Genomic DNA, 14972 nt, shown 5'->3' on the forward strand with positions numbered 1-14972 from the left:
ATCTGGATGTTCTCTCATCTCAGACACCCCAAAGGGACAAGATTTCTACCTGCCATTAGAAAGAAAAGGGAGTGGCCAACTCGTCTCATCAAGTTAGGTCTCTAAGACTTGGATGCAGGTTTTCTCACGGGGAAGCAGAGAGCAGCTACTGGCTTCCTTCAGTGTATGCTCACACCCACCAACGACCTCAAAGTCATCATCAAGTTCACATCTTGAAACAAAATGGTTCTGCTCCTGTATCAAATGTCCTTGGGTCCACCAGCTACTCAAGGTGGTTAGAAGGCTAACTGGAAGTGAAAGGGGCCCACATGTGACCAAACTAGCAGGACAGGAGACAAGAAGTCCACAGTGGCACAGCCTAAGCCACTACGGGCTGTTCTGCCTAACTGCAGAACTCAGGGAAGCACCTTGTAAGGTCTTAAAAGTGCTGCCATTTTCTAGGACAAAATGAAAGTGCTGCCTCATCATAATGGAATTTTATATCAAGAAGTGATAACAACAGGCTGGAAATAATAGTTCAGGAAAACAGAATAGTTCATGTAAATGAATACCCTGCTCTAAGTAGCCAGAGATACTGGGGTAAGATCTCCACCTTGGGAAGGTCACGACTTGGGGGAAATCTTTACTCAATTCCATTCCCACCCTGAGGTGGTTCCTCTGACAGACAGAATATTGGGCGAGACATGCAGTAGTATGACCCAGAGTCACATTCATCATTTTCTAGAAAATACTGGTTTATTCAACAAAATAAGTAATGTGCTAGAAAATGACATCTACTACTTGGTAAGTTAGCATTCCCTAATTCAAGAAAATAGAAAATATAAATCCCATGAACTCAGTGGGTGTTTTAAGTCCTTATTTTAAAAAAGGATTTAAAATTGTATCTGCAAATGATTACAGATACTTCTCACTTCTGAAAATTACTTGTGTGGCCCTGAATTCATGGAAAACAGAATAGAGGAAGCACAGGGAAGGTAGCTTTAACAACTGCATTGTAAGAAGAGCAAAGTCAACTCATTACTTTAAAATGAGCCAAATCCCCCCAGTTTTGAACAGAAAAACCTTTAAACTTAAGGGAGCAATGTTCTATTACATTTAAAGAGGGGGAAATTCATAAGAAGAGACATTACAATGGGAACCTCTGTTTCTTGGGAATGGACTTTTTTTCTCACAGTATTCTGCTGTTAGCAGTTATATAATCAACAGGGGCTAAGATGCTAACTTACTAGTTGACTAACTATTGGTTTTGATGAGGGGTTTTAGAGAGAATATCAAAAAAGTCAAGGGGAATAGTACTGCTCATCATTAAAATCCATGCACGTTTTCTATCCAGGACAGAGTCATGTATGTTTTGGGAAGCAGCCTTAGAATGCATCAGTTCTAGTCTCTGATGATTTGTCTTTGTATTTGCAGCCATGTCTTCAAAGGAATTCCCCATTTTCCTGAAATAGGTTTTGATTCATTCTACCAAAGGTCATAATGATGTTTTGCATCTCTCTCTATATATAGCTTTATTGAAATATAATTTAGATACCATAAAGCTCACCCATTTAAAATGTGCAATTTGATGGCTTTTAGTAGAGGGCTGTGAAACCATCACCATAATCTAATTTTACAACATTTTCAATACCCCTAAAAGAAATCTTCTAACCATTGGCAGTAACATAATATTATAAACTGAGGGCCTTTGCTTGCTTTTCAATGCATTTTGTTGAAGGAAACTCTTACTTAATAAGTCAGAGGGAAAAAAGAAATACGTAGAGGAAAGGAATTAATGTGTCAGATTTTCAATGTTTCGATCCAGAGTGTCTTTCTACCAACAGACTCAGAAGCAGTACAGTTATCAGCTTTTGTGAAAATCCCAGAAGCAATTCCCAGAAGATCACGTGGCGGCCCCTCTCAGAGCACACAAGCTTGTGTGGTTGTCATGGGGAAGGCTTTTCAACTGAAATAAAAATACTCACGCTCAGTCTGCCACCATAGAGAAAATGCTTTTCACCCATGAACACAGATAATTTGCCTAAGTGACAGGTTTTACCTTGGAGAAGCACTGAACTGAGCTAGTTGACACAGTCAATTATTGTTCAGTCAAAAAGAAAAAAAAAAAACAAAACAAGAACTGAGAAGAAGAGGAAGGTAGTGACAGTTAGCTAGATAATGCTGAGGTGCCCACCAGCCAGCCAGGGGAACATCTCCTCCAGCTGGTTCCAACACTGCAAGAACCTCCCTTGTGGACAGAAGCGGGCTTCCTCTTCACCTCCTGACAGTTCTTTAAGAAACACACACGCACCCCAACCTTAGTAAATGAAAACTCAAAAACCAACCAAAACAAAAAGGGTCTGGTCTGTTCCTAAAAATAACTCTGTATGTCCCTGTTCAGCTCTCTTTACACACAGCTTTTTGGGCAGAGCAGGATGTGAAATGCAGCTTGAGTGTGTTTAATGATTAGGTTTATATATCTCGTTCAATAACACAAGTCCAAAAACACAAGCCAAAGCCAGGAGTAAAAAGTCAGGCACTCAGGACCGTGAACTGGGTTATGTGCATGAAATATTTCAAGAGAGAATTTCATCAAAAGACAGGCAGCTCCTGGTGAAGCACTATGGAAAAAGTCTGAAGAAAACATTTCAAAATAAATGAAACTCTTATTGCTGAAAAATGAGCTTAGATCTCCACCAATTCCAAAGTTCAGAATTTACTGCCCCATTCAGGTCTTTTCCTCTAAGTTTCTTGTCTCCTGTTTCATTGCACAACAAGGGGTTCTTCACACTTTCTATGAAATACAACAAGGCGATTTTTGCAGTAATAAACTCCACACATGCATGACAAATCCAAGCATGCAAAATGTTTAACATCCCAGTTCACAGATACTTTAGGGACAAAATCCGATTATGAATTATATGCCACAATAAATAGGGCTCAATGTTTCATAAAGCAATTTATAGTTCATAAAAATGACAAAATGTACCTGTCAGACAGAGCGTGGAGAGCAGTTCTCTGGGCTGCCTGCTGGAAGGAAGGGCAGAGATGTTTATTTAATATTCTGACTTTAAACTATGTACTCAATCAACACTTTTAAAAATCTGGTGTCACACACATTTTTGCCATGTGGCCAAATATTAAACTACTAGCAACATAGTAGAGAACCCCATCATGTTAAGAAATGAAGGCTTCCAGAACAGTTGACAGAAGCCCCCGCAGCACATCCCTGCCACCAGGGGGCGAGCGCGGGGAGGCACGGAGTCCTGGGCAGGTGAGGTTAGACCAGTCTCTGGAGACCAGGAGAGAGGATCAGAGCTGCTGCATTTTTACTCCATGACATCGCTTTTCCCATGGTTTTTTTCTACTTTCCTGTAAGAAAAAAATCTGTCTTGGCTCCTTTGTAGCTTCTTTCTCAATGAAAGCGTAATTTTTGACTCAGTTTTCAGATTTATTAAACAAGTCACCACAAATGGAAATTGGAATGCTGACTGGAAATGTGATGATATTATGAGATTATTGATTTGTTTTAGGCATAGTAATGACGTCGGGGCGATTTTTAAAAGAGTCTTTTAGAGATCCATATTGAAATATTTATGGATACAATTATATGATGTTGGGATTTGCTTTAAAACAAGACAGTTGGAGGGAAGGGAGGGTGGGTGGGCATTTATAAATGAAACAAGAGGGCCTTGGGTTGGTAACTGTTGAAGCTAGGTGATGAGCACATTGGGAGATGATTATATTATTCTGGGCATTTCTGTAATGCTTTTGAAACTTTCCCTACTACCAAAACCAAGAGAAAAAGAAAAGAAAAAGGCCACAATTTCTCCATCAGATTCTCTCAGGTTTGTAATCACTTTCTTTTTGTCTGCCTTCTCTATGTTTTTGTACATTGGCTTTCTATCACTGAGCACTCTGAGACTTCAGAAGGCCAAGGTCACACTCTGTTCTCTGTCTCAGAAGTTATAACTGGGAGGGGATGAAAGCATGGCCTGTAAAACCAAGGCTTACTCAGGGTGCACCAGGAAGTAAAGAGTGCATATAGTTCATTTTCACCACGTATGCTACACATGTCAAGTTTACTGCTTACCAGGGACACCAAAATTTTTCCCAGGCTATTCCTCATTCCATTTAGACAGCAGACAAAATAGACAGAATCTTCAAATTAGAAAAAGAAAATGACACATCAGCGTCATCAATCCTATTGCAGAAATGAAATATATCCTTGGTGGGAGCTGCATATCCTTGGATCAATCAGTCCAACACTTACTGAATTCCTACTGTGTAGAGACTATTATGCTGGGCTCCAGGAGGGACAAAAACAAAAGCAGAATAAGTAGTCATTGTCTTGGAGAAGCTCCATCCCTAGGTAAGAAGTCACACTGGAGGTCCAGGGATGACTTGAGGACACACATGAAATAACATGTGAATGAAAAGGTTGAGGTAGGACAGTGTTAGGAAGATGCAGGTCTGAATGACAGCTAATGGTTGGTGGACCAGTAGCTCCTCAACAGTGCCTAGAACTGTTAGCCCGTGCTCGGTAAATATCCACTGAGTAAACATTCAATGAATGAATCCAGTAGGGAGTCCTTCCCACTGAAATTTGAGCAGAACTTTAAAGACAAGGAGTGTCTGGAATTGAGTAGGGGTGTTTCTTCATTTTACATTCATGAGGGGTATCACTACTGGCTTGTAGTGCCTGGGGTTGGGGATGCTAAAACCTTTCAAAGATCAGGAAGGTCCTTTGTACAGTGAGGACAGGTCCCCTTAAAGTGACAAGGGTAGCTCTAGGGAGAAATATCACAGCAAAGTAGGAATGAAAGTCAGATTTGAAAGAAGTCAGATTTGCTTCTGGGCCGGGCAAAAGGAACTGGAAAACAAACAAGTAAGAGGAACCTTGATAATTCCCACAAATGATATCACCACACTGATTTAAGAAAAAACATAATCTAGCAAAACCCGACAATCTAAGGGGTTACTGCCTCCGCCCTCCCCCCTGGTTTCCAGCAAATTAAGGCCCAAATGTCCTGGCATTCCAGTGTCACATAATTAGTCCAAGAGAGGAAAGAAGAATAACCACAGAGCTTCTCTTGGTGAGGACACCGGAGGGAGTAGGAAGAAGCACGGGGTAAGAGGTGAGAAGCCTGAGCTGAAGACTTGGAGCCCTGGAGCCCCCTCCGATACCTCAGAGGATGGGTACTTCCTTCGCTCGCGTTCCTTGCTCTGTGCTCTCCTGGAGGGCCAGCCTAGGAGCATGCCCACAAAAAGCACCCAGCAAGGGACGGGCTACCATCATTGTGCCCAGGTTTGTCTCCTAAAGGGTTCTCTTATCACTCATCAAGATGGCTTTCACTTTTGGCAGCTATCCTTGAAAAGAACTAAACTCTCTATTCTTGACTCTGGCTAAATATACAAAAAGAATTTGGAACTCCCCAAAGGAAAGACGGCATGCATTACTAGTACAGTCTCTTGACATCATCTCAGCAGGAGGCACTGGACACCGACTCTTCCTGGAATAACAAAAATCATAAGGGATGTGACTGCAAGTTCAACAGAAACCTCTCACATGGTCTCTGCAGTTTCCCCATCCATGGGTGTCAATGTTTAAAAAGTCTATTGACTCTTTTCTCTCCTGCCTCCAAATACCTCCTGCTGACTTTTGTGATAAGGAAACACTGTGCTTTTTGATGTGCAGCCTATGAGAAAATTATTTAGAAAGCAAAAGCAAAAGCAAAACAAACAAAAAATGAGAAACTCAGCTGCTCAGCCATCACTGGAGTGATGCATCCCAGGTGTTGGCACCTTTTGAGAATATCTCCGTAGGCCTGATGTTGGCTGAGTCCTCCTCACATAAGCTGACCTAGAAGCTTGGGGCAGGGACTGCTTTTCCTTAGCAGATGGATGTGATGCTGGGGCCAAAAGGCTTTGATGTATGTCACGGACATAGGAAGGTTTAGACATCAGTCATGCCACCAGTCACTAAGTGATGTCCGTCTGAGCCAGTCACTCTTCAAGCTGTCTGCACGATGCGTGTTACCACCCACTTCATGCTGTGTTATTTAGCACACTGACTGCCTGCACCACTATTTGCAATGCCTGGTTTTGATTGTGCTATTTAATTTGCAGTTATTCTACATCATTAAAAACTTTACAGAGGGTGACTCATCATCCATCAAGAAAAGAGATGAGAGTATTTTAACCATTTTAAATAATTCCTTGAGAAAATAAAAGCTTTATGGCATTAGATTAAAACTGTATGTCATATAGCAAGGCAAAGACCACAATTTTTTTTTTTTTTTACTGCCTCCTCTCTTAAAAGTAGTTTGACTTCTGCATACTATTTCACTTCATGGTTGGAAAATAATAAAATAAATAAACATTGGAATTAAAGAGCAGAGAAAAAATTACTTAGGTGACTCATGACTGAAGCCTGAAAAACTACTCATAGTAAGCTAGATGAATTGCCCAATTTCCTTCTTTCAAGAGTTGTACATTACAGCAACCATATTTTTCTCTTCCTAAATCATCATCTCCTCTAGCAACTTTCCTCTTATTCAGTTCTCAGCAAAATAGGTTGAGAAGGTTAAGAGAATGCTTCATTGATCTCTCCTGAGTTCATTACTCATTCATGAATGACTCTGAAGCATAAGTCTATGAGACAAAACAAGTTTTCCACCAGAAATAATCATTTTCCAGGTTCTCTCCAGGAGATGACATCTTTTCTCTGTCTTTATCATAGCAAGCTCGGTGTTTTGGCACATAATCAGTAGACATTCAGGTTTCAATGTATGCTAAATGAATTACCAGTCACAATCTGTTACTGAAGGGAACTCAAAGAGGAAATTAAGTGTCCTTCTTGTAATTGGGTTGTGCATAGAACAAGTTTATGGATATTGGAGTAGGGAGGAGAATGAAAGGAAGAGGCTGAAATTCAGAGGGGCCTCAGGATGATCCAATTTCTTTTTTACTTGACAAAAAGACTAACATGCAGACAGCTCTGTAATTTGATCTGAAATACCTACAATGTACAGGTACGGGGCTCGGCCTGGGTGACAGGAAAAATGGACAAAACCCTCCCCATATTGTACTTAGGGTCTAGAGTGAGTCAGACATGAAAAGTTAAACATATACAAACATTCTAGATGACAAGCACTATGACAGAAGAGCACAGGGTTCTATGAAACCGAATATGAAGGAGACCTCATTTGGAACGAATGGTCAAGGAAGGCTTGCTAACTAAGTAAAGCACAAAAAAGCCGATGCCTGAAGGATAAAGAAGTTACTGACCCAGAGAAATGGGAGTGAGTGGGGAAGGAAGGGGTCCAGTCAGGGAAGACAATTTGGGAGCAAAGGCCTGAGGTAGGCCTAGATCCTTGCTCAGTTGAAGAACTATAGGAAGGACACTGGGGGGGAGCTCAGTGAGCAGTGTGGGCAGGGGCATCCCAAGGGCTTTGGAGGTCAGAATAAGGATTTTGGATATTATCCACAGGGCAATAGGAAGACATTGAAGGATTTATATTATGGGAAGTTGGGTGAAGGATGTACGGGACCTGCCTGTACGTTCTTTGCATCTTCTGGTGAATCTATAATTGAAAAGAAAAGAGTAGGGAGTGAGGCAATATAATTGACATTTTTTCAGTTATCACTCTGGCTTCTGTGTGGTGAATGGATTTGAGAGGGAAGGGACAATGTTTGAGATTGTTGCAACAATGTGGGCAAGGGAAGTGCATGGCAGCACTGGAGACAGAGAGAGCTTGTGTTACCTTCTGGAGGCAGAACTGAGGGAACTGGTGATTGATGGGGTGTGACAGACCAGGGGAGGGGTCAGTAATGAGTCGCAGGCTTCTGGCTTGAGCACCTGGTAAGCATGGAGAGCCACTGACCGGGGTGTGCAGGACTGGTACAGGAGCAGGGGCAAAGGTAGACTTTAATTTTGGGTGTGTGGAGTTCAAGTTGCTTCCGGGATGTTCAAGCGGAGAGGTTGAGTAGATCGTTGGATACATACACGAGACTGAAGCTGTGTAATTGCCAGTAAAGCACAAGGTACCAGTTAACAGTCATAAAAAGAAGATATATGCTGAATTTTCTGGATCTACAGTTTGCTCTCCTTCTCAGAGAAGTAGATTCAGGATTCAAGTGGTTAGAACACATCTTTACTTCTCCATCCACATGTGACTAACCTCTGTCTTTTCTAGAAACAGTAGCAGGTTTGTTATACTGACAGTAAAGCACCTACCTCGGCAAGCAGTGATTTAATCACTTGGCTTCACCTGTGTTAGGACGTTTTAGCCACCTTCAACTACTTGAATAAACACTATCACAGTTAATCTTCGTTCTTCTGTGTTTTGCTGTTACTTAAGCACACTGTGAAATTTAGACTGGATTCATGTATCTTTATAGGAATTCTGTCCGGTAAGGCCTTACTTTTTTCCTGCCACTTTTCTGCAAGTTGAGACTTGTATTTATTCATTTATTTCACTGCTTAATTTCCTTCTACGTCTCTTAGCACATCTTATGTGTCATTAACTTAACTTTTATGCTGTAGCTTTTCATTTTAGTCCTAGCTGATCCAGTCTCTTCCGTTTGTTGTTTTCAGTCCGCTTAGTAATATTTGCAAGACAAAGGAAAGAGTCTTAAGCTCTTCAGTTTTTCCTCTGTAATAATGAGTCCTGTGCATTTTCAGATTCCTAGAAATGCTGTCTAGGAAGCATTTTGTTCAGTAGACTTTGACCTTATCCTGTTCTCTGCAGGGGTCAGGCAGAGTCAGGGATGACAATGTAATTTATGATCCAAATAAGAACATTTTGGAGAATGAAAGGGGATGCTACCCAGATGGGAGTCAGGGGCAACAGGAGAAAACCCTGTTTTTCTGGGCACGCTGGGCTGCATGGCCGCTCTAATAAAGACAACTTTGCACAAATATAAATAAGATCAGGACGAGAAGACAGAATTTCAGGGGCTTAGGAGCTTGGTAATAAAGAAAGCAAACAGCGGAATGGGGTCAGCAGCAGGCAAATTACTTGCATTCTTGTTTCTTTAAGTGAAGCCAATGTTTCTGTCATTTTCCCCCTTCTCTTTCCAGCTACTCTTCCTTTTATTTAGATTCTGCCTAATCTGAGGTCTAGTTCATCCTTTTTATAAGTGCTCCTTGACCAAGGCTTTTGTTGATCTTCCTCTCTCTGAACTCCTAGCCCAGAACATGTGTTAGCACCGGGTTCTTTTCTTTCTTGAGGAGTTTGCCATTTGCTTCCTGGGAATTCTAATCCTGGCTCTTCCAGCTCCTTGAGGATCAGTGAAGGTGGAAACCCTAGCCCATCCCCCTCACCGGAAAGGGCTTCCTGGAGACTGACAACACTTGCAGTGGGATTCACAGGCAGGATGTGAACAGGTAACTTAATGGGGATGATATATTGCCACTATTTATTTGCCACAGCTGCAATCTAGGAGATTTGTTGAAATACATTTTTTTTTCTTTGCTCTATATTCTTTATTTCACTTTCTTTAAAAACTAGGGTACGCTTTCCTTTTTGGAGAAAGTTTCATTAGTTCCCCCCCCCCCACTGGATTGCTTAGATTTGTTTATGTCTACCAGAAATTCCATAAAGACAATAACAAGTATTTATTGAGCACCTATTATATCCCATGGAAAATGCTGATTGGGGTTGACAATACCAGATATCTCATAATTTGGCTCCTTTAACCAGCTTACTGATTTAGGGGACTTGTTTGAGGCCAGACTGTCAGTGACAGTCCTAATTTGGCCATTCAGATCTTCTGAGAGGGATTAAGAGAGATACGCTTTTCTTTTTTTTTTTTTTTTAAAGATTTTATTTATTTATTTAATTGACAGAGAGAGAGAGAGAGAGAGGGACAGCTAGAGAGGGAACACAAGCAGGGGGAGTGGGAGAGGGAGAAGCAGGCTCTCCATCGAGCAGGGAGCCCGATGCGGGGCTCGATCCCAGGACCCTGGGATCATGACCTGAGCTGAAGGCAGTCGCTTAACCAACTGAGCCACCCAGGTGCCCCAAGACACACTTGTTTTCACTGAGCATTTCCTGGACATGAACTATGAGCAGTTTGTGATATCCACTGTGCAGGATGACAAGCTCCTGACTCTAGGTCCTGGAGACTTTTGCCTTCACAAATGAAAATTTAGGGGCAGCCACTAGGAATTAGGAGAAAGAAGGGAAAGGTGTGTGGACAATGTGAGCACATGCCATGGGGGCACCCGTCCACGGTGACTGACATCAGACTCCTCCCACAGGGGCTGGGGCTCCACTGAGGGCCTGGAAGATACAACCCTAGACAGTGGGTCATACTGACTGCTACAAGGGCAACATCACGGGTCAGAGGGTCCCAGTGGCTTCCTGGAGGAAGTCTGTGGGGCAGGGAGGCTGGTGTGGGAGTGGTTAAGAGGTCAGTGTGAAGTGTAGGGATAATGGTAGGAAGAACCATGGCTGTGCATGAGGCTATTAGCATTCAGCACGATGCTGGGGGGTGGCTGTAGAAGTAAGCTGAGTGATATCCAGCCCCAAGCCAGGTCAGAGGAACAACTTGTCCCATGGCAAGTAGCTGTACCTACCTGGCCAGCTGGACACTTACCCCATAAAGGGCCAGACTTAGGGAGGCTAGACACCAGCTCCTTGAGGACAGCAAGTGAGCACCAGTTACTTTATTGAACCAACCCTTTGTACAAGGTCTAACCGACAGTATAGGCAGTGGCCCTGTCTCTCTTCTCCTTCTTTCTCTGCCTCCTTCCCTCCTCCTCACTCTCTCCCCTAAAACTCCAGATCTTCTCCCCTCTTCCTCCTCCTACCTTCCAGATCTATTCCTCTATAATTAGCTTCTTGCCTTTTCTGATATAAATCAATTTTCCTGGCTTCTTCCTGTACTCCTCTCCTTTTATTACTACACAGGCATTAAAAAAAGTTCCAGCAACGCAAATAAAGAACATTCCTGGGGAGAAGGGAGAGGAGAAGAGGCAGAAGGGAGGGGGAGGATGTTAAAATGTGCATTCTAACAGCTTCACAGTAACACATACTTATATTAATATAAAATGTTTTCTATTAATCTACTTTAGTATTTTTGTCCAGTTACCTTAAGATATTGAAACAGGGTTCGGTAAGTCTGACTTGCTCACAGTCAGAGCCGGTAAGAAATGGCACCCCAGCCCTGCCTTTGCCTCACCTTGGACTATCCCTGGCAGAGGGTGAAGGGAAGGGGACCAGAGGAATTTGGAATTCTGCCAGTCTCAGTGTGATGGGGACTGGTGGGATGCTGAGTGGACGCTAACACACCCAGGGGCAAGCTTTCTGTGGGGACATTAATGAAGAGGAAGCCTAGGAGTCACCTTTGAGACAGGCGTTTGCAAAGGAGATGGGTGGGTTTTAGGTTTCTGGGACTAAAGTCTTTTCCTCAAGAGGTTTACAGGTAGAAGCATATTGTTTATCTCAGAGCTTGCCAGAAACTCCTGAGGAAAAAGTCATTTTTGCTTCCAGAGCTCACATGACAGAATTGCATATAATAAGGAGATGCCTGCCTGGGTCAGGGCTAGGAAGGTGCAGAGATCACTGAGGATTCACCAGGCAAATGGGGCAAACCCACCAGTATTGCTGGATGATGGTGAAAGATCCAAGCTTGGCTGTAAATTCTCACAATGGTGAGAGTGGTGGAAACATTTGGATTCTGGGACAGAACACTGGCAAGGCAATAGCCTTCCGTGTGTGTGTGTGTGTGTGTGTGAGTGTATGTGTGTGTGAGTGTGTGTGTGTGTGCATGTTCATCTAGCAACTGCAATTTCAAAGTGGAAGCAAACAAGGAAGAATGACCATCATATCTAAGGATGGTTGTTGAGTAGCTTGGAGATACTCCACAGGTAGTATGTGGATTTAAATGATTCCTGGTTGTTGGGAATGGAAGGTTAAATTTGGAGTATGGAGGGGATGCAATCTAAGAGCCCTGCAGGTTCTACCATGGCTTTGTGGCCCACTGGTTAGGGTTTTGGTCATTCACACACTCCTAGAACTCATCTCACAGAGCAATTTCAGTGCAAGCCAGACCTTGAGCATGGCCAAGATGGTGATGGCCTGTTAACAACTCTCATCTTTGGCATAGCAGGGGATACTGGGTCCAGTCACTTCCTACTTTGTTGGGTTTGCCAAATGCCTTTATCCTTATGCTACCTCAACATAATGCTTTGGTGGAGACCCATTCATTTTCCACCGGCCTTGGTAGGTGTTTAATTATCATGAATGCAACTGGGGTCCAAGTTGTGTGGCATATAAACGTGACTTTTTTATTGTATAAAGATGAGAGTCACATAAATGTTTTGATAGTTTTGTTGTAAATGCAACTTGTATTTGAATAACCAACATCTTAAGTCTGATTTTATGTTTCACTTAGACACCTTTTTTACTGTATTTGCAATATTTGAAGGTAAAAATAGGTTTGTAGGACGCCTGGGTGGCTCAGTCATTAAGCGTCTGCCTTCAGCTCAGGTCATGATCCTGGGGTCCCGGGATCGAGTCCCACATCGGGCTCCCTGCTCGGCGGGAGGCCTGCTTCTCCCTCTCTCACTCCCCCTGCTTGTGTTCCTGCTCTCGCTGTCTCTCTCTGCCAAATAAATAAAATCTTAAAAAAAAAAAATAGGTTTGTAATGGTTAAGAGTCTTCTAATTGTACTTTGCAAACCAATTTTTTTTAACATAAAAGAAAGTTAAATCGATTCTGATTGTGTGATGTATTAGCATTTTCACCTCTCAAGAGACTACTGCCTCAGGGTTTATATGTGAAAAGTGTTTTCACATATGCGATGTAATCACATACTCTTCCTTGAACTGCTTTGGACGTTTAAGAATGAAGCCCAGGTTGAAATAAGTGGTACCCGGAGACATGTTGTTGAATCGACCTCCCCAGAGAGGCAGTCTGGCTCATTTGCACTTTTCTGGTGTGGAGAGGACGGTCTGGTGGCCTGACGTTTCGGGAACTGTCTGGTCTGCTTCTTAAAGATGGTCTTCTTTCACTCAGCCCAACCTGTTGGCTGCAAATCTGGTCAGGATGGAACTGGCAAGGGCCAAGGGGTGTTGAATGACCACAAATGATTATGCTCCATGTAGAAACAACAGGCTAAGAGAGTCTCCTGAGAAAAGCTGTGCTAGGAGATAACCAGCCCCACTTGGAGAAGATTTGGGAAACACAAACAAAAATAAAACTTTCCAAGTGCATATCTGGACCAAACACCTGAGTGACTGTAGGTAAATCCCTCACTAAATGAAACCACTCAAGCCTGGATCTGAGTGATAGCATATACTCCAAGGAGCATCCACTCTTGAATGGTTACACTTCTGAAGAAGCTACTGAAGATAAAAACCATTAAAGTCACAGGACAAAGGACTATTCCTCTGAGTTAAATAGCTATGTCCTCTGGAGGGAGAATTCCATTTCCTCTGCCAACCAGGAGCTCTGCTGGCAGCTGTATTTGAGAAGAGCATGCCTATCAACTCCTGACGCATGGCCTTTCTTCTGTTCTCCAAATGGAGAGTCTATTTTGTGGGTACTGATATCCACCATTAACAAAAACTTGGCTTAGTTTAAAAAATATAGCTCCTCTATGAATTCTTGAACTTAACAGAGCAATGATTCTGTTTTTGTGTTAATTGTATGTTTGCCCAAATTTAATGGATCATCTTTTAATTTTCATATAATTTTCTCATTTCCTGGATTTCTGTTCAGGGTCTTCCAACCAAAACCAGTCACATCCTACGGTCCAGGCAGGTTGGGCACAACTAAACCTACATAAATCTCAATCGGGTCCTCAGAAGAGGTCTGAGAAAATATTTTAGGAAATAGGGTTGTGGGGCTTTGTACATCTGTGCTCAGTGACATTTAAGTCAGCTGATAATTTCAATTTGGAAAATTATTGTTCATGAACATGAAACAAAGGCCATTACATTTTTGGTCATCTACTACCTATGCTCGTGCTTTTCACAAATGTGTATGAAGAATGGCATGATTTAATAAAATTGGCCATATTAAGAGATTTTTGCATTTGCTTCTGGTGACAATGAAATTTCATTGATATATTATGATTACTTAACTAAGTTTTAGGACTGTTCTCCAAATAAAAATCTCCTGCTACACATTTGAGTCTCCACTGACTGCGACAGAAGTTTCAAATAGATGCTTACTTCATACACATGACAAAGCCTGACAGGCAGTCGTTTTCAATTTGAGTTATTGCTCTGCTTCTATATTAAAAAGAAACCAATTCATCAATATGATTAAATTGGATATTTAGCTTAGGGATAACATTAATGCAAGACTAAACATAAAAACAAACATAAACTACTCTTCCTTTTTTTCTATTTTGCTATTAAGTTTAATATATGTAATATATGCTTCTTTTTGTACGTTGAGGGCAGAGCTTTCGCTGGCATTTAAAATTTACTTTAAATGTTTGAGGCTAAATTACCGTAATGAATATTGCTAATGTGTCTTGCTTGATGTTCGGCACTTAGTAGGCATTCAAGTTGATTCTCAGAAGGACTCTTATGTAAAAATTTTTTAGCTCTTGTTTGACTACAAATAACATCTACAATACAGTTCATTTCTAATGGAGGAGGAACTTGATTTTGGAGCCTTGCCCCTCAAACCTGGTCCTGATTACTGCTTCAACTCCTGTTTATATAATTCTACACAAGTTTGGCAGGATTCAAGAGCACATACCAGGGTGTTGGCTTTTATGAATCTCCTGGGATGTGAATGTCAAGCTGACTGGATGAACTTTAGCCACAAATCCCAGACAAGCACAATGACTCTATTTATTCAGACTTGGCCACCTGAATGCAGATTGACTCTGTGGGTAATAAATTTTCACAGGCCAAGAACTCCGGCATCCACCGAGCTGATCCTGAGAAGAAAAATGCACCCAGGGAAGTGAAGCTGGGCTGCAAAAACCTCCTATGTTTTTATTCCACGTCTGCATATCATTTA

General features: G+C 42.0%; 1 protein-coding gene across 1 annotated transcript in view; it reads right to left on the bottom strand.

The window, feature by feature from the left end:
* AFF3 (ALF transcription elongation factor 3) overlaps nucleotides 1-14972 on the bottom strand; it is a 520154-nt gene that overhangs the window by 89904 nt on the left and 415278 nt on the right. The window contains exon 10 of the mRNA XM_064572610.1: nucleotides 2969-3009. Coding sequence (XP_064428680.1) covers nucleotides 2969-3009 — 41 coding nt within the window. The remainder of the gene's footprint in view (nucleotides 1-2968; nucleotides 3010-14972) is intronic.

This window comes from Mirounga angustirostris, unplaced genomic scaffold (assembly GCF_029215605.1).
Source record: "Mirounga angustirostris isolate CCGP_5_RB_7025 unplaced genomic scaffold, mMirAng1.0.hap1 SCAF_10, whole genome shotgun sequence".
In the NCBI taxonomy this organism is placed as follows: domain Eukaryota; kingdom Metazoa; phylum Chordata; class Mammalia; order Carnivora; family Phocidae; genus Mirounga; species Mirounga angustirostris.